Source organism: Dryobates pubescens, chromosome 2, assembly GCF_014839835.1.
Source record: "Dryobates pubescens isolate bDryPub1 chromosome 2, bDryPub1.pri, whole genome shotgun sequence".
Classification (NCBI taxonomy): domain Eukaryota; kingdom Metazoa; phylum Chordata; class Aves; order Piciformes; family Picidae; genus Dryobates; species Dryobates pubescens.
Genome location: NC_071613.1, coordinates 15,113,319 through 15,131,049, shown reverse-complemented (window position 1 = coordinate 15,131,049; position 17,731 = coordinate 15,113,319). Strand labels below are relative to the sequence as shown.

Here is a 17,731-nt window from a genome sequence, read left to right as displayed (position 1 = left end):
AAACAAGCCACAATTGCAGAGGGCAGTGTGACTGTCAGCTAAATGTCACTGTGCTCAGCTGACAGTCAGCATATGTAATGTTTTGGCATTGTTTAGTGTTCTTGTTTGCTTGTATGTCTCAAACAGGGAACTGTTGGTTTATTGTCATCAAAATGTATTACTAATGATGTGTTCTGCCTCTAAAAGGTGGCAGTATCCCTGCTAACACAAAAGCTGCTTTTTTCCCCTCTGCAATCTTCCAAGGAGCAGTGGCTTCTGATCTCTGCCAGCAAAAGCAGAGGTTTCTCAGTTAGACAAGTATGAAGGTTGGGCCAGGTCCCTTCCAGCCTGGCATTCTGTGATCCTGTGAAATATAAGATGACTGTCTTCATGTATTTAAAAGGGAGAAGGTTTACAGTCCACAAATGATACTTTCACTCTGGTGGTTTAAAAGAGAACCAGGGACAACCCCTTCCAGGGGTGGTCATTCTCAAGCTGTGTGCTGGGTGGCTGTCTCCCAAGAACTGTTTTGTGGGGAAAAGAAACAGATTCCATGCTCACAAAGTTGTGCAGCTTGGAAATGTGGACCTGTTCATGCATGTGTGGCCACAGGAACAGCAGCCTGGATCTGTGCATTCCTGTTACTGCTGTGAAGTTCTCACAGCTGTGCCGTCACCATCCCTGGAGGTGTTCAAGAGACATGTGGACATGGCACTCTGGGACATGGTGTAGTGGCCATGGTGGTCATGGGTTGACATTGGGCCTCGATGATCTTAGCTCCAAACACAACAGTTCTGTGATGCCATGCAAGTCTGGTAGTACAGTACAGCACAAGCCCTGTGAGGAGAGGCTGAGGGAGCTGGGGTTGCTTAGCCTGGAGAAGAGGAGGCTCAGGGGAGACCTTCTTGCTCTCTACAACTACCTGAAGGGAGGTTGTAGCCAGGAGGGAGTTGGTCTCTTCTCTTAAGCAACCAGCACCAGAACAAGAGGACACAGTCTCAAGCTGTGCCAGGGGAAGTTTAGGCTGGAGGTGAGGAGAAAGTTCTTCACTGAGAGAGTTGTTAGCCATTGGGATGTGCTACCCAGGGAGGTGGTGGAGTCACCATCCCTGGAGATGTTCAAGAGGGGATTGGATGTGGCACTTGGTGCCATGGTTTAGTCATGGGATCTGTGGTGACAGGTTGGACTTGATTATCTTTGAGGTCTCTTCCAACCTTGGTGATACTGTGATACATTAACCAGCTCTGAGTGGTGGTAGGAGAGCTGACCTGGCCATACTGGGTGCTTTTTCAGTTATGGTATGCATTCAACAGGCAAGTGGCTTTATGGAATCATACAATGTTAGGAGCTGGAAGGGACCTCTGCCGAGTATTCAGTCCAACCCCCATGCCAAAGAAAGATCACGTGGAGCAGGCCACACAGGCACACATCCAGGTGGGTTTTGAAAGTCTCCAGAGAAGGAGACTCCACAGCCTCTCTGGGCAGCCTGCTCCAGGGCTCCAGCACCCTCACAATGAAAAAGTTTTCCCTCATGCTGAGGTGGAACTTTTGTGTTCCAGCTTATACCCACTGTATTTAGCAGCAGCTGGGAACTGGGGTGGAGTATTTGGTGTCAAAATTGGTCTTGCCCTCAAACATTCCCTTGTGCACCCTGGTATCTCTCCTTGTGAAGAAGAGTGTAGCAGGGAAAAATGAGTCAATAAAAATCTGACTCAGCTGGTCTCCAGCTCCTGCTTTGCATTTCTGGTGCTCTTTCAGTCTTTTCATGGTAACATTCTGTTTCTTCCTCTTTCATTTGCAGAGAGCTTTGTGTTCCCCAGCTCATGGACTAGTGGCTGGCTGTGCCTTTAATATAAACCAGCTGTCAGCTGTGAAATGAGTGAAAAACTTAAGAATTTAGTAAACACTGTGGAGGGAGTCTGCTTGCTGCCCCACAGTGTTTCAGTATCTCAATGCCAAGCTCAACTGAAAATCTAGTATGAGTGATTTAGGAGTTGATTAGAATCATAGCATGTTAGGGGTTGGAGGTATCCTTGAGATCATTGGATCCAACCTCCCTGCCAAAGCAGGATCACCTAGGGCAGGTCATGCAGGTATGCATCCAAGTGGCTTTTCAATGCCTTCAGAGGAGGAGACTCCACAACCTCTCTGGGCAGCCTGTTCCAGCGCTCTGTCACCCTCACAGGAAAGTTCTTCCTCATGTTGAGGTGGAGCTTCCTGGGTTCTAGCTTACACCCCTTGTTCCTTGACCTATTACCAAAAGCAGCCTGGCATCTTCCATCTTGACACCCACCCCTCAGATATTTATAGACATTAATAAAAGCCCCTCTCCACTTTTTCTAGACTAAATAGCCCCATGTCTCTCAGCCTTTCTTCATAGGAGAGATGTTCAAGTCCCTTAATCATCCTTCTGGAGTCTCCTTCTCTGGAGCCTTTCCAGCCCCATCTGGATGTGTTCCTGTGTGACCTGTGCTGGTCACACAGCAGGGGGGGTTGGACTGGATGATCTCTGGAGGTCCCTTCCAACCCCTAACATCCTGTGATCCTTGTAGCTCCACTGGACTCTCTCCAGTAGAGATCCCTGTCTCTTTTGAACTGGGGAGCCCCAAACTGGGCACAGTATTGCAGGTGTGGTCTCACCAGGGCAGTCTTATATTAGTGTCAGTAGCATTGCTGGGAAGTTATGGAGAAAGGATGTTCTTAGAATGTAAAGAAACGGTTTGGCAGCAGAACCTTTCTAGTACAATTAAGCAGCTGTTGCAGAAGATGCATTCGAGTCAACAACCTGAAAACCTTAATCCCCAAGACTGCTTCTCTGTCCCCAAAGTCAATTGTTCAGTTGCCTAGGGTGTGATTATTCCTTGTTTACTGCCTCCTTAAAATAACAGAAGCATCTGCTCCTTTCTTCTTCGACACAGCTTCCAGGTTAATCTTGTCACACAAATGCTAATGCCCTTTCACCCCAGTGTTGGGAAGGAGCAGCTGTTTCTTGTGCCATGCTGCCAGGAGACGTTTATAGTCAGTGTTGTATCGCTGAGTGATCAACTCCTCCTTGTTTCCTGAGGTGCTCCAGGAGGGAAAAAGTTAGATGTAGCTCTCATCTCCCTGTCCTGTGGGGTGGATAAAGACTTGTGTGGGCCTTCCCCTACCTTGTTTTGTTTGTTTTGCTTTCTGCAAACACATTTCTTTGGCAAAGGCCCAGACATTGCTCCATTGTTTCTGCTTGCTCATGTTGAACACTGACCTGCCTTACCCTCACTTTATGGACTCCTTGTTGTGTTTGTTTGGTCACAAGCAGTGTTCCCCAGGGCTCAGTGCTGGGGCTGGTCCTGTTTAAGATCCTAATCAATGATTTCGATTAGGGGGTTGAGTGCAGCCTCAGTGAGCTTTCAGACCACACAAAAGTAAGTGGGAGTGTTGATCTGCTTGGGTAGGAAGGGTATGCAGAGAGGTCTGGGCAGGAGCTAAGATCAGTTGTAGGAGGTTTAACAAAGCCAAAGGCTGGGTCCTGCACTTGGGTCACAGCAATCCCAGGTAATGCTCCAGGCTTGGGGCAGAGTGGCTGGAAAGCTGCCTGGCAGAAAAGGCCCTGGGGCTGCTGGTTGCCAGCCTGCTGAACGTGAGCAAGCAGTGTCCTCAGGTGGCCAAGAAGGCCACCAGCATCTGGGCCTGGATCAGGAACAGTGTGGCCAGCTGGGGTAGGGCAGTGATCCTGTCCCTGTACTCAGCAGTGATGAGGCTGCACCTCAAGTACTGTGTCCAGTTTTGGGCCCCTTTCTATAAGAAGGACCTTGAGGTGCTGAAGCAATGAAGGGCAATGAAGCTGGTGAGGGCTTTGGAGAGTAAGTCTTACAAGGAGTGGCTGGAGGAGCAGGGATTGTTCAGTCTGGAGAAGAGGAGACTGAGAGGAGACCTCATTGCTCTCTACAGCTACCTGCAAGGAGGCTGGAATGAGGCTGGGGTTGGCCTCTTCTCCCAGGTAACTAATGACAGGAGGAGAGGAAATGGCCTGAGGTGGCACCAGGGGAGGTTTAGGCTGGATATTAGGAAGAATGTTTTTCCTGCAAGAGTGGTCAGGCATTGGAACAGGCTGCCCATAGCCTGACTTCTGATGTCACATTTCCCCATCTTGCAGCACTGGGGTCTTGATTCTTGTAGGTCCCACCCAAAATCTTTCCCTAATTCCATGAGCTGAAAGGTGGTTATTGAGGTCTCAGTAGATGAAGCTTGCTGGACCCTTCTGAAAATCCCCATTCAAACCCACAAAGAGACCTTGGACATGACTGGCTAGATGACTTCCTTCTTGCTGTTTCTAGAATTCAGCCTCCTTGCTCTCTGTGCAGTGCCTCTTTGGGGAAGCAGAGTTAAGGCTTGGCTGCAAACTTCTCATTGAGGAGGATTCTGAACAGCCAGGTCCCAAAGAACAGAACCACGTGGCTGCTTGTGGCCTGTCGCTCCACTGCACACAGAAACTGGGAGGGGACCAACCCTTAGACATTAGCATCTTTTCACTTTGCATTTGGCTGCCCATAAAGCCAGATTTTCGAAGCAAATCAGAGGAGTAAAGACCCCCATGTTCAAGTTGGAGGGGAGAATCCCTTTGGTGCCTGTCACTGCACCAGCTGACCAAAAGCTGCTGGTAGCTTTTAGGAGGGGAGGCTGACTGTTTGTCATCAGGAGCTGGGAGGCTCTGAATGTGCTTTCACACAGCTGAGAGGAAGGCTGAGAGGTTCCTTTCCTTTACCATTTTCTTTGCAGGGAACAAGTTAAAAGATTATTCAGCACAGGTGGTTCAGGTGGCCTGTGTGGGTTCAGATCATAGAATAACAGAATGGTTTGGCCTGGAAGACACCTCAAAGATCATCTAGTTCCAAGCCACCTGCCCAGGGGCAGGGACACCTTCCACTAGACCAGGTTGCTCCAGGCCCCATCTAGCCTGGTCTTGAACAACCAGGGAGAGGACATCCCCAACCTCCCTGGGCAACCTGTTCCAGTGTCTCACCACCCTCAGTCTAAATCTCCCTTTTCCAGCCTCAAGCCATCTCCCCTCATCCCATCACTACAAGCCCTTGCAAAAAAGTTCCTCCCCAGCTTTCTTTAGGCTTTGGTTGGGTTTTGTCTGTTGAGGCTCAGTGAGGCCTAGCGTGGGGCTTAGCCAGGGCGGGTGGGGTGGGAGGGGGAGCCCTAAGCCAGGGCTGATTCTGAGTGTGTATATATATCCTCTTGCCTTTGTACCTTCTGTATGTGATTTACTTTTGCAACAGTATTTCTGTTTCACCTCCAGTTCCACACTGATTTATTCCTGTGGGGTAAATTTGTTTCTGCCCTCAGTCCAGAGCTGTTTCCAGCTCAAACCACGACAGTGAGGAAATTGTTCCTTTTGGGGGTGACTTAAAAAACCTGAGTGGTTTGAATTGAGGTTGGCTGCTTTTGTTGTTGTTTTGGGGGGTTTTGTTGTTGTTTGGTTGGTTGGGGGTTTATTTTTTAGATCTTTATTGTTACTGCAGTTCAGTTTCTGATACTCTTCAATACATTTAGTTGGCAGCAGCTTCTTCTTTTAACTCATTTCTAGGTTCCAGCTAAGGCAAATGGATTTTCCTGGGAAAAAGGGAGTGAAAAGCATGTTGCTGCTGCCGCTGCCTTGGCCTCAGCACATCAAAAGCTCCCTGTGCAGGGCATTTATCTCCTGAAATAGCTTTTCTGCAGAGCAAGAGCAGTTTAATTTAGCCAAATTGCTCACTGAAGACTTACCTAATAATTGTACAACGCCTGCACTTCAGCACGTTGTCTTGGAGCTATCAGGAGAAGAGAAGCTGTTTCTTAATGGATAGAGGCTCTGCCCTGGTTGCATTTTAAGCAGACATCTCCCTGGAGATGAAGTGTAAATGTCACGTTACCGATTAGCATTTGGCATGGGGCACCGGAGCGAAGGAAGAGATGTCTCAGTTCAGGCTCTAAAGAAAGAGGAGCTACAACAATTCCTGAGCTCTGACAGCATTACTTGGACAATGTGGTCTTCTGTGTTTTATGTTCCTCCCCTTCCAGCTTTGTGGCTGGGCCATACTAAGTGGCTTTGGCAGCCCAGGCATCCAAAGAGCTCGTGTTTTGAGGTGCTCTGGTGGTGTCTGGAGGAGTTCAGGCCTGACTTTGGTGCCTTTCTAAACAAGTTGTTTTTCTGGAGAGAACTGAAATCCAGGTGTATGCAAAAGCTCCCCCCGGGAGATCTGTGCTCATCCCTGGGCAGGACAGCTTGCTGGAGAGCCCCACCCTTTGTGGTTTCTCACCTGGGTTAGTTCCCAGTGGGAAGGTGGTGATGGCAGAGTAACCTCAAGAGTGAGGCGAAAGGAAACTGCAACGCTCTGTAAACTCTGAGCAAGCAGCCAAGTGAGATGAAGCTTTAATGAAAAGCCCCAGTTTTCCCATCAAAGAGAGCTAAATTAGATCCTGATTGCTCAGCAACAAAATGTCAACCACGCTTCACTGATCCCTCTCCCACAAACACATTCCAGTGATGGAAATAGGCGGTAGGTGCTAATCACAGAGCCGTTTGAGTTAAAAAAGACCTTTGAGTCCAACCATTCTCTAACTCTTCTAAGGCTGGTGCTAAACCATGTCCCTCAGCACCACATCTCTGCCTCTAGGAAACACCTTCAGGGGTGGGGATTCAACTACTTCCCTGGGCAGCCTGTTCCAGTCCTTGAGAGCCCTTTTAATGAGGAATTTTCTCCTGACAGCCAACCTAAACCTGCCCTGGTGCAACTTGAGGAGATTTCTTCTCATCCTATCACTTGTTACTAGGGAGAAGAGACCAACCCATGCCTGGCTACCACCTAATTTCAAGGAGTTGCAGAGAGCAAGAAGGTCTCCCCTCGGCCTCCTTTTCTCCAGACCAAGCAACCCCAGTTCCCTCAGGTGCTCCTCACAAGGCCTGTCCTTCAGACCCTTCACCAGCTTTGTTGTCCTTCTCTGGATCTGCTCCAGCACGTCAATGTCTTTCTTTTAGTGAGGGCCCCAAAGCTGAGCTCAAGGTTCTGGCCTGACCAGTGCCAGGTACAGGGGGACAATCACCTCCCTGGTCCTGCTGGCCACACTGCTAAGGCTGGCCTGCTGTTGGCCCTGACGGCCATCGGGGCACACGCTGGCTCACCTTCACCCATTCCTTGAGCCCACCTGGGACTTGTCGTGGAAATTACAGCGGATTGCTCTGCACGCCCTGGCTCTGGACTACTGCTGAGCTTCCCTCAAAGACTACAACTGTAGACAGACTTTGTGTTGCTTGTTGCTGCTTGTGCACTCTGGACTCTGCTGCTGCCCTCTCTGCTGCTCTTCACAGGGCAGGGCAGAGGTGTCTTTGAGGTCTTTGCTACTTGCTAATCTTCTTCTAAAGCATCCTGTCTTGTACTGTTCCCTCTGCTGTTCCTCTGTTGGTTTTGCTTTCCTTCAACACAGCAGAGAGGAGGCAGTCTAGGAGGTTCTTAGACTGCATAGAGGACAGCTTCTTATCCCAGGTGCTGCGTGAGCCTACCAGGGGCAAGGCTATGCTTGACCTCCTCTTCACCAACAGGGAAGGGCTGGTGGGTGATGTGGTGGTCGGAGGCTGTTTAGGGGCCAGTGACCATGAAATAATAGAATTTTCAGTATTCAGTCAAGCTAAGAGGGCCAGCAAGAAGACCTCCACTCTGGACTTCCGGAGGGCGGACTTCAGGTTGCTCAAGGAAATAATTCAGAGGGTTCCTTGGGAGAAAGCCCTTAAAAATAAAGGGGTCCAGGAGGGCTGGACCTGCTTCAAGAAAGAGCTGATGAAGGCTCAGGAGCAGGCTGTGCCAATGTGCCGGAAGAGGAGCCGCCGGGGCAGACGGCCAGCCTGGCTGTGTAATGAACTTTTAATTGAACTAAGGGAAAAAAAGAGGGTGTATAATCTTTGGAAGAAAGGTGAGGCAACCCATGGAATGTTTAAAGAGGTTGCTAGGGCATGTAGGAGGAAAATTAGGGAGGCAAAAGCATATTTGGAACTTAAACTGGCCTCTGATGTGAAGGACAACAAAAAGTCCTTCTATAAATATATTAATAGCAAGAGGAAGGGCAGGGACAACCTCCACTCCTTGGTTGACATGGAAGGAAATGTTGTAACACAGGATGAGGAAAAGGCAGAGGTACTTAACACCTTCTTTACCTCAGTTTTTACTAGCTGGAAAGAACGTCTACCAGACAGCTGGCCTGCAGAACTGGCAGAGGGAGCCAGGGAGCTGCATGGTTTCCCTGTGTTCCATGAGCAAGTGATAGGAGCTCTCCTCAGCAGCTTGGACCCCCACAAGTCCATGGGACCAGATGGGATCCATCCTAAGGTGCTGAGAGAGCTGGCAGATGAGCTGGCCAAGCCACTCTCCATTATTTTTCATCAGTCCTGGCTCACTGGAGAGATCCCAGCTGACTGGAAGCTGGCCAACGTGGTACCCATCCACAAGAAGGGCTGGTTGGATGAGCCAGGGAATTACAGGCCTGTCAGCCTGACCTCAGTGCCAGGAAAGATTATGGAGCAGGTCATCCTGAGTGCAATCACGCAACACTTAGAGGATGGCCAAGGGATCAGGCCCAGCCAGCATGGGTTTAGGAAGGGCAGGTCCTGCCTGACCAACCTGATCTCCTTCTATGATCAGGTGACCCGCCTGGTGGATGTGGGGAGGCCTGTGGATGTAGTCTACCTGGACCTCAGCAAGGCCTTTGACACCGTTCCCCATAGCAAACTCCTGGCCAAGCTGTCAGCCCATGGCTTGGATGGGAGCACACTGAGATGGGTTAGGAACTGGCTGGAGGGCCGAGCCCAGAGAGTGGTAGTGAATGGTGCCACATCCAGCTGGCAGCCAGTCACCAGTGGTGTGCCCCAGGGATCAGTGCTGGGCCCCTTGCTCTTTAACATCTTTATTGATGATCTGGATGAGGGCATCGAGTCCATCATCAGTAAATTTGCTGACGACACCAAGCTGGGGGCAGGAGTTGATCTGCTGGAGGGTAGAGAGGCTCTGCAGAGGGACCTCGACAGGCTGGGCAGATGGGCAGAGTCCAATGGCATGAGATTTAACACATCCAAGTGCCGGGTTCTGCACATTGGCCACAGCAACCCCATGCAGAGCTACAGGCTGGGGTCAGAGTGGCTGGAAAGCAGTCAGGCTGAGAGGGACCTGGGGGTGCTGGTCGACGGTAGACTGAACATGAGCCTGCAGTGTGCCCAGGCAGCTAAGAGGGCCAATGGCATCCTGGCCTGCATCAGGAACAGTGTGGCCAGCAGGAGCAGGGAGGTCATTCTGCCCCTGTACACTGCACTGGTTAGGCCGCACCTCGAGTACTGTGTCCAGTTCTGGGCCCCTCAGTTTAGGAAGGATGTTGACTTGCTGGAACGAGTCCAGAGAAGAGCAACAAAGTTGGTGAGGGGTTTGGAACATAAGCCCTACGAGGAGAGGCTGAGGGAGCTGGGGTTGCTTAGCCTGGAGAAGAGGAGACTGAGGGGTGACCTTATTACTCTCTACAACTACCTGAAGGGAGGTTGTAGACAGACGGATGTTGGTCTCTTCTCCCAGGCAAGCAGTACCAGAACAAGAGGACACAGTCTCAGGCTGCGCCAGGGGAGATACAGGCTGGATGTTAGAAAAAAGTTCTATACAGAAAGAGTGATTGCACATTGGAATGGGCTGCCTGGGGAGGTGGTGGAGTCACCATCACTGGAGGTTTTTAGGAGAAGACTTGACGGGGTACTTGGTGCTGTGGGTTAGTTGCTTGGGCGGAGTTGGATTGGTTGATGGGTTGGACGCGATGATCTTGAAGGTCTCTTCCAACCTGGTTTATTCTATGTATTCTATGTATTCTATGTATTTTCTTCTGCTTTAGGAAACTGGGCTTGAGGTATGGAAATGTCACTGGAAGCCCTTGCTGGCTTTCTTCACCTCTTTAATTGTCAGGTTTGCCACAGAAAATACTAAAATCTGTGGAACCTCTCAAAATGGGCTTGTTGCAGCCAGAGCTGGCTGGCACTGTCTTACTAGTGTTGATTTATTTATCTTGGGGTTTCCCTCTTGAAGAATGGCAATTTCTTCAGCTTGTCAAGCATCAGCTTTAATGCTTCTGAAGCCTAGAATGTGGTTCCTGCATGAGAGGAGACAGACTGGTGCTTGTAAGCAGGTAGAGGAGGCAGGACTGGGATGGATAGGAGGAGGACAGCCTGTTCTCTGGGAGTAGCCTAGCAGTTACCACTTGAGGAGGACTTTAGTGTCTCTCTTTTCACCATGCTGAAAAAAAACCCCTCTTCCCTAGAGTTCTGGCTTCAATCTAGGGCTGCAGGTGCTGTTGAGATCTTGAAGGCTGCACAATGAAACTATTTCCATCCCAGTTCTGTCTATGTTATGCCAAAAGCAGGGTCGGTTACCTGGTGTGCAGCAGACCAGAGTGATTTCAGTTCTCTCAGAGTGGTGCAAAGCCAGGGGCTAGGTGTGTTTCCACAGAGCTAGCTCTACCTGTTTAGAGTTTCACACACTTGGCTCAGTTCACAGAATCACAGAATGGTCGGGGTTGGAAGGGACCTCTGAAGCCTTGCTAGCTCCTGGATCAGGTTGCATAGGCATGTGCCCAGACACGCTTTGAAAGTCCCCAAAGAAGGAGCCTTAGCAACCTCTCTGGGCAGCCTGTTCCAGTGCCCAGGCACCCTCAAAGTAAAGAAGTGTTTCCTTAAAAAAAGGAAGCCTCATGAACATTCTCTGGATGTCTCTCGTTGTTTTACTGCTTGACTCGTGTACAGCTTCTTTGCCTTCAATTAAAGCAGCAGTACCTACAAAACGAATGAGGCATGCTCCAGGAGGGGTTGGTCTTGTTAGGTAAGGGGCTTCTCAGTTCGAGGGGGGTGCGTGATTTTAGTATTAGAATGGTTTGGGTGGAAGGGACCTTAAAAGTCATCCAGTTCCAACCCCATTGCCATGGGCAGGGACACCTTCCACTACACCTGGTTGACCAAAGCCCTGTCCAGCCTGACCTTGAACACCTCCAGGAAGGGGGCATCCACAGTCTCCCTGGGCAACCTGTTCCAGTGTCTCACCACCCTCAGTGTAAAGAATTTCTTCATAATATCCAGTCTAAATCTCCTCTCTTTTAGCTCAAAGCCAATCTCCCTCATCCTATCATTGCAAGCCCTTGTCAAAAGTCTTTCCCCAGCTTTCCTGTGGTGTCTTTCAGGTACTGGAAGGCCGCTGTAAGATCTTCCTGGAGCCTTCACTTCTCCATGCTGAACAACCCCAGCTCCCTCAGCCTGTCCTCATAAGGGAGGTACTCCAGATCTCTGATCATCTTTGTGGCCTCCTCCAAACCCACTCCAAAGGTTCGATGCCCTTGTGTTAGAGGCCACAAAACTGAGGTCTCAGAATCACCTCCCTTGTCTTGCTGGTCAGTGATATGCTAATGAGTAAAGTTCAGTCATTAGGAACACACACCTCAACAGTTTTACATCTTCATGGTTTGCTGATCAGTTTCTTCCATTAACAAGTACTTGTTTCTTTAACTCTTGATGACCTTGGCATCTTCTTACAGCCCTTTGTTTTACTGTGATGGGAACTTCCAGCCCAAGCCAGCCACCATCAGTCTTTCAGCACCTCTTCAAGCCTTTAGTCCCTAGCAAGGCAGGTATTGTTTACTCCAAGGCAGGTATTGTTTACACCATAAAGCTCCTGGTCAGTGGTCTGTCTTAGAACACCACTGTGGTGTATTCAACCCTGCCTTAAACAGTGTCGCTGTGACCTAGGCATTTACTCCCTTAAAAACCATTTTATCACCTGTATTCATTGTAGAAATGCTTTAAAAAGAGGTTTCCAGGCTCTCTGCTTGACAGTTTCATCTAGCTGGCAGTGATTAACTTCTTAACATGAGTGTGGAGAGGGAGGTTTAGTGTGTCAGCTCCTAATTCATCAGTTGGGAGATTAATAATTCCATGCCTCTTGGAAAAACTGACCTCTGCTTTTAGCTGCCAGCAGCTCCCAGTGCTGAGAACTGGCTGCTCTGTGTTGTGCAATCTCATTCCTGCTTGAGACAGTTGCTGAAGAGCAGAGGAAATTGTGCTGCCTGAAGGGTTTACCTGGGTTTTAGTTCTTGATTGCGCTGCAGCTTGAGGGCCTCAGTGTTTCTGCACATAAAATGTTGATCAGCTCGATCACTGGGGTCACAGCAACCCCATGCAAGGCAACAGGCTTGGGGCAGAGTGGCTGGAAAGCTGCCCAGGCAGAAAAGGACCTGAGGGTGTTGGTTAACAGCCGGTTGAACATGAGCCAGCAGTGTGCTCAGGTGGCCAAGAAGGCCAATGGCATCCTGGCCTGGCTCAGCAGGAGCAGGGAAGTGATTGTGCCTCTGTACTCAGCACTGGTGAGGCTGCACCTCAAATACTGGGTTCAGTTTTGGGCCCCTCACTCCAGGAAAGACACTGAGGTGCTAGAGCCTGTCCAGAGAAGGGCAACCAAGCTGGTGAAGGGCCTGGAGAACAGGGCTGGGGAGGAGCAGCTGAGGGAACTGGGGTTGTTCAGTCAGGAAAAGAGAAGGCTGAGGGAAGACCTCTGACTCCCTGAAAGGAGGTTGGAGTGAAGTGTGGTTGGTCTCTTCTCCCTTGGTGATAGAATGAGAGGAAATGGCCTGAAATTGTGCCAGGGGAGGTTTAGGTTGGATGTGAGGAAAGATTTCTTTCCTGCAAGAGTGGTCAGGGATCGGCACAGGCTGCCCAGGGGAGGTGGTGGAGTCGCCATCCCCGGAGGTGTGCAAGAAACGAGCGGCTGTGGCACTTTGTGCCATGTTTTCATGGCCATGGTGGTGTTAGTTTAACAGGTGGACTGAAGGATCTTGGAGGCCTTTTCCAACTGAAACAATTCCATGAGTCTGTGATCATTAGGTTTGCTGCCCCTGTATGTGCATGCACACATTACATGCACGAGCGTGTCCGCGGTACCGATTTTGAAGCAGCAAAGTATGGTTTGAGGAAGAAAAATGCTTCACTAGCTGTTGTGTGATACTTTGGGGGTGGTTTGGTGGTTGGTTTGGTGGGGGTTTTTTTGTTTTTATAAATCTTGTTTGTTTGGTTTGGTTTTGGTCTTTCTGGTGTGGTTGGTTTGGGGTTCTCTTGTAGCTTGCTCTCCGCCCCCTCGGAATATCACAGAATCAATCAGGTTGGAAAAGACCTCAGAGATCATCAAGTCCAACCTGTCACCCAACACCTCATGACTACTAAACCATGGCACCAAGTGCCACCTCCAATCCCCTACTTGAACACCATTTAGGAGACGAGGAGAAATACTGTGAGGACAGGCTGGTCTGCACAGAGTTGGAGTTGTTCAGCTTGGAAGAAGGATGGCTCCAGGGAGACAGAGCAGCCTTCTAGTACCTGAAGGGGGCCTACAAGTTATCTGGGGAGGGATTCTTGGCATGTTTGTAGTGATAGGACAATGGGAAATGGATTTGAGCTGGAAGAGAGGAGTTTTAAACTGGGTATTAGGAAGACATTCTATCCAGTGAGGGTGGTGAGACACTGGAACAGGTTGTCCAGGGAGGGTGTGGATGGCTTCTTCCTGGAGGTTTTCAAGGCCTAGTTGGACAGGGCCTTGATCAGCCTGGTCTAATGGAGAGTGTCTCTCTGCCCATGGCAGGGGGCTTGGAACTAGATGATCTCTAAGGTCCCTTCCAACCCAAACCATTCCATGACTCCATGAAACCAGAAATAAGTCGCTGGGGCAAACTCAGTTTGGAGTCCTGAAGAGCGGTGCCGGCGAGAGGAAATTGCAGGCTGCTTTATGAGCAAACTTTGTTTTGCAGGGTGTTGAGAGGTGTGAATCCTCCTGGCTGCAGAAGGCAGGATGTCTGCTGCAGCCTGCACACGAGGCAGTGTGTCATTTGATCAGCCCCACTGGAGGCAGTTCCTCAAAACATGGTGAAAATGGCCTGGAACAAAAGCTGGCTGCTAGCGACTGGAAGGGGAAGTGCTGCCGGGCTGCAGTTCGCAGACAAACACGTGCTGTGCATTTCTAAAGATCCTCTAATCTGTGAAATCGGCAGGAAAAGGCTTTTGTTGCAGTGTGCTTTGAAAGGGGAGTTTCTATTCCCTTTCTCGCAGCTGCCTATCAGCAGCTGACAGTTTGGTTGCCTCTGCTTCTCTCACGCAGCTGAGGCTACAGGAAGCGTTGGAAGTTTGGGGTTGTTTAACCAGCAGATGTCCAGGCTTTCAAATGCACCTAGCACACAGACCATGAGATGTCAGGTTATGGTTGGACTCTATGATCTTAAGGTCTCTTCAATCACAGAATCACAAGGGTTGGATGGGACCTTGAAAGCTCATCCAGTCCAGCCCCTCTGCCAGAGCAGGATCACCTATACCAGGACACACACAGGAATGCATCCAGGTGAGTCTTGAATATCTCCAGAGAGGGAGACTCCACAATGCCCCTGGGCAGCCTGTTCCAGTGTTCTGTCACCCTCACAGGGAAAAAAATTCTTCCTCATGTTTCCATGGAGCTTCCTATGCCTCAGCTTCCACCCACTGCCCCTTGTCCTGTCATTGGGCATCACTGAGCAGAGCCTGGCTCCATCCTCTTGGCACTCTCCCTTTACATCTTTATAAACAGGAATGAGGTCACCTCTCAGTCTCCTCCTCTCCAAGCTAAATTGCCCCAGCTCCCTCAGTCCCTCCTCATAAGGAAGATGTTCCACCAGGCAATTCTGTGTGTTCCTGCACTGGGTCTGATGGCTTCTCTGCCAAGCCTGGGGATGCTGAGAGGGACATCTCAGGGGAGGATGAGATTGAGAGAAACTGGATGTGAGCCAGCAGTGTGCACTTGCAGTCCAGAAGGTGAAACGTGCCCTGGGTTACATCCAAACCAGCGTGGCCAGCGTATTGAGAGAAGTAATTCTCTCCCTCTGCTCTGCTCTTGGGAGATGTCACTTGCAGTACAGTGTCTAGCTCTGGAGTCCTCAACACAGGAAGGACATGGACCTCCTGGGAGCGAGTCCAGAGGAGGGCCACAGAGATGCTCAGTGGGCCTGGAGCACCTCTCCTACGAAGACAGGCTGGAAGAGAGTTATGGTTGTTCAGCCAGGAGAAGAAAAGGCTCTGGGGGGACCTGGTAGCTGCATTTCAGTATCTGAAGTGGACCTACAGGAAGGCTGGGGAGGGACTGGTTAGAAGGGCTTCTAGTGGTGTAGGACAAGGGGCAATGGTTTTAAACTAGAGCCAGGCAGATTTGGGTTGAACATTAGGAGGAAGCTTTTCACAGTGTGAGTGGTGAAATCCTGGAACATGCTGCCCAGAGAGGTGGTGGAGGCCCCATCCCTGGAGACATTCAAGGTCGAACTTAATGAGGCCCTGAGCAACCTGATCTAGGTGAGGGTGTCCCTGGGGACCGCATAGGGGTTGGACAAGATGACCTTTGAGGGTGCCCTGCAAGCTGGTGCATCCTGTGCTTGTGAGACCTGTGTCCTGAGATTCCTGCTGAGCTCAGGTCTGTGTTTTTTCCCTCCCTGCAGGCGATCTGGATTATGGTTTCGGTTGCGGAAGTTGATCATCTGGTTGCTGGGAGTGTACATAGCTGTTCCATTTCTAGTCAAACTTTGCCCTGCTATTCAGGCTAAGCTGGTCTTCCTAAACTTTGGTAAGTGACTCAGCCTGTTGGGGTGGGTGAGGGGTGAAGGGGAGGAGCTTCTTTATCTTTTGTTTCTCTGCACCGGCTTCCACGGAATCATTAAGGTTGGGAAAAAACCCTCTAACATCAAGTCCAACCTTCAACCCATCATCACCATGGCCATTAAACCACATCACAAAGTGCCATGGCCACACAGTTTCTTGAGCACCTCCAGGGATGGAGACTCCACCTCCCTGGGCAGCCTGTTCCAAGGCCTGACTGCTCTTGCAGAAAAGACGTTTTTCCTCATATCCCATCTAAAATCCACAGGACTGAAAATGGTGGAGCACTGCTGTATGAGAGAGACATCTTTGTCATCTAGATCTGTCTTTAAACCTCACTTCTATTTTGCAATTAAGTTCTGAGAAATGTCTTCCTTTGGCTGTAGAAGGTAGAATGGCCAACTCCAGATCTTTTGCTTTCATATCATTCGAGTCGTTAGCTTGCCCTAGCAGGTCTTTGTTAGTTCTCCCTGAAGTTCCTACCTCTAAATCCCAAGTGACTGAACTGATTGTCCCATAACTAACTGTCCTTGCTCTAATATCCCTGAGGCATTGTTCCTACTGCTTTATATAATGGCAGTCAGATCTTACTTGTGACTATATTCTTGTGAAAATGATGCTCAGAGGGCTGGAGTGCCTCCCCTATGGAGTGGGGGCTGTTCAGTCTGGAGGGGAGAAGGATCCAGGGAGACCTTATAGTAGTCTTACAGTACCTGAAGGGAGATGCAGGAGAGCTGGGGAGGGGCTTTGACAAGTGCTTGGGATGAGGGGGAATGGATTGAAGCTGGAAGAGGGCAGATTTAGACTGGAGATTAGGAAGAAATTCTTTCCAGTGAGGGTGGTGAGACACTGGAACAGGTTGCTCAGGGATTTTATGGATGCCCCTTCCCTGGAATTGTTCAGGGACAGATTGGATGGGGCCTTGAGCAGCCTGGTCTAGTGGAAGGTGTCCCTACCCATGGCAGTGGGGTTGGAACTAGAGGATCTTTAAGGTCCCTTCCAACCCAAACCATTCTATGATGAATGCAAAGTGCTTCCTAACACACTGAATTCGAACTGTTACACTGACATGCTTGAATAATCCACTGGAGAGTAGCATTCCCCCTCAGGGGCATGGTTTATGGTCTACCCTATCCTACTGGTTTTTAATGTTCTGACTATAAATCTCTATTCTTCAGCCATTGTTTTCTCCTCCTTTTGTGTAGCAAACTACTTTTTTTACTACTGTTTGCTTCAAAAATGGAGCCTCAGGAGATAGCATTTCCATTTGTTTCTCAAGATAGCTAAAGGTGAGTTGCTAGCCAAACCCCCACTGTTAGGAACTGAACCAATGTCTGGATTTGTTCTTGTAGACCCTCATTGTTATGAGGTACTTGGACCTATGGGTAGAGATTCCAAGCTGTTTCTGCTGGAAGTCTTCAGCAACATGAATATAGATGAGATTTAGTCTAGCAGTGTGCTTACAAATCATATGCTTTTCATCATGGGACATGTTACAGGAGATACACCCTCCCTGGAGGTGTTCAAAAAGGGATTGGACATGGCACTTGAAGCCATGGTTTAGCAGTCATGAGGTGTTGGGTGACAGGTTGGACTTGATGATCTCTGAGGTCTTTTCCAACCTTATTGATACTCTGATTCCATGATACCAAATAGCTCTGAAACACATCAGTAAAAAACTCCTTGAAGTGCTGAATCTCCATGGGATGTGTGCCTAGATCACAGAATCACAGCACTTTGCAGTCATCACAGAATGGTTTGGGCTGGAAGGGACCAGCTAGTTCCAACCACACTGCTGTGGGCAGGGACACCTTCAGCTAGACCAGCTTGGTCAAGGCCCCATCCAACTTGACTGTCAACACTTTTGAGTCTTGGATTTTCCACAGTTTTTCTGGACAACCTGTTTCAGAGCCTCATCACCCTGGTGGGGAAGAATTTCTCCCTAATCTCTCATCCAAATCCAGCTTCTTCCAGTTTGAAGCCATTGCCACCTGTCCTGTCACTCCAGGCCTTTGTAATTCCCTCTCCAGCTCTCCTTCAAATCCTGGAAGGCTGCTCTGTGGT

At 49.6% G+C, this 17,731-nt stretch overlaps 1 protein-coding gene across 1 annotated transcript in view; it reads left to right on the top strand.

Annotated features, from left to right (window-relative positions):
• The window catches only part of ABHD12 (abhydrolase domain containing 12, lysophospholipase), a 53,556-nt gene that overhangs the window by 14,688 nt on the left and 21,137 nt on the right, over positions 1–17,731 (top strand). The window contains exon 2 of the mRNA XM_054170720.1: positions 15,511–15,635. Within this exon, the coding sequence (XP_054026695.1) occupies positions 15,511–15,635 (125 nt within the window). The remainder of the gene's footprint in view (positions 1–15,510; positions 15,636–17,731) is intronic.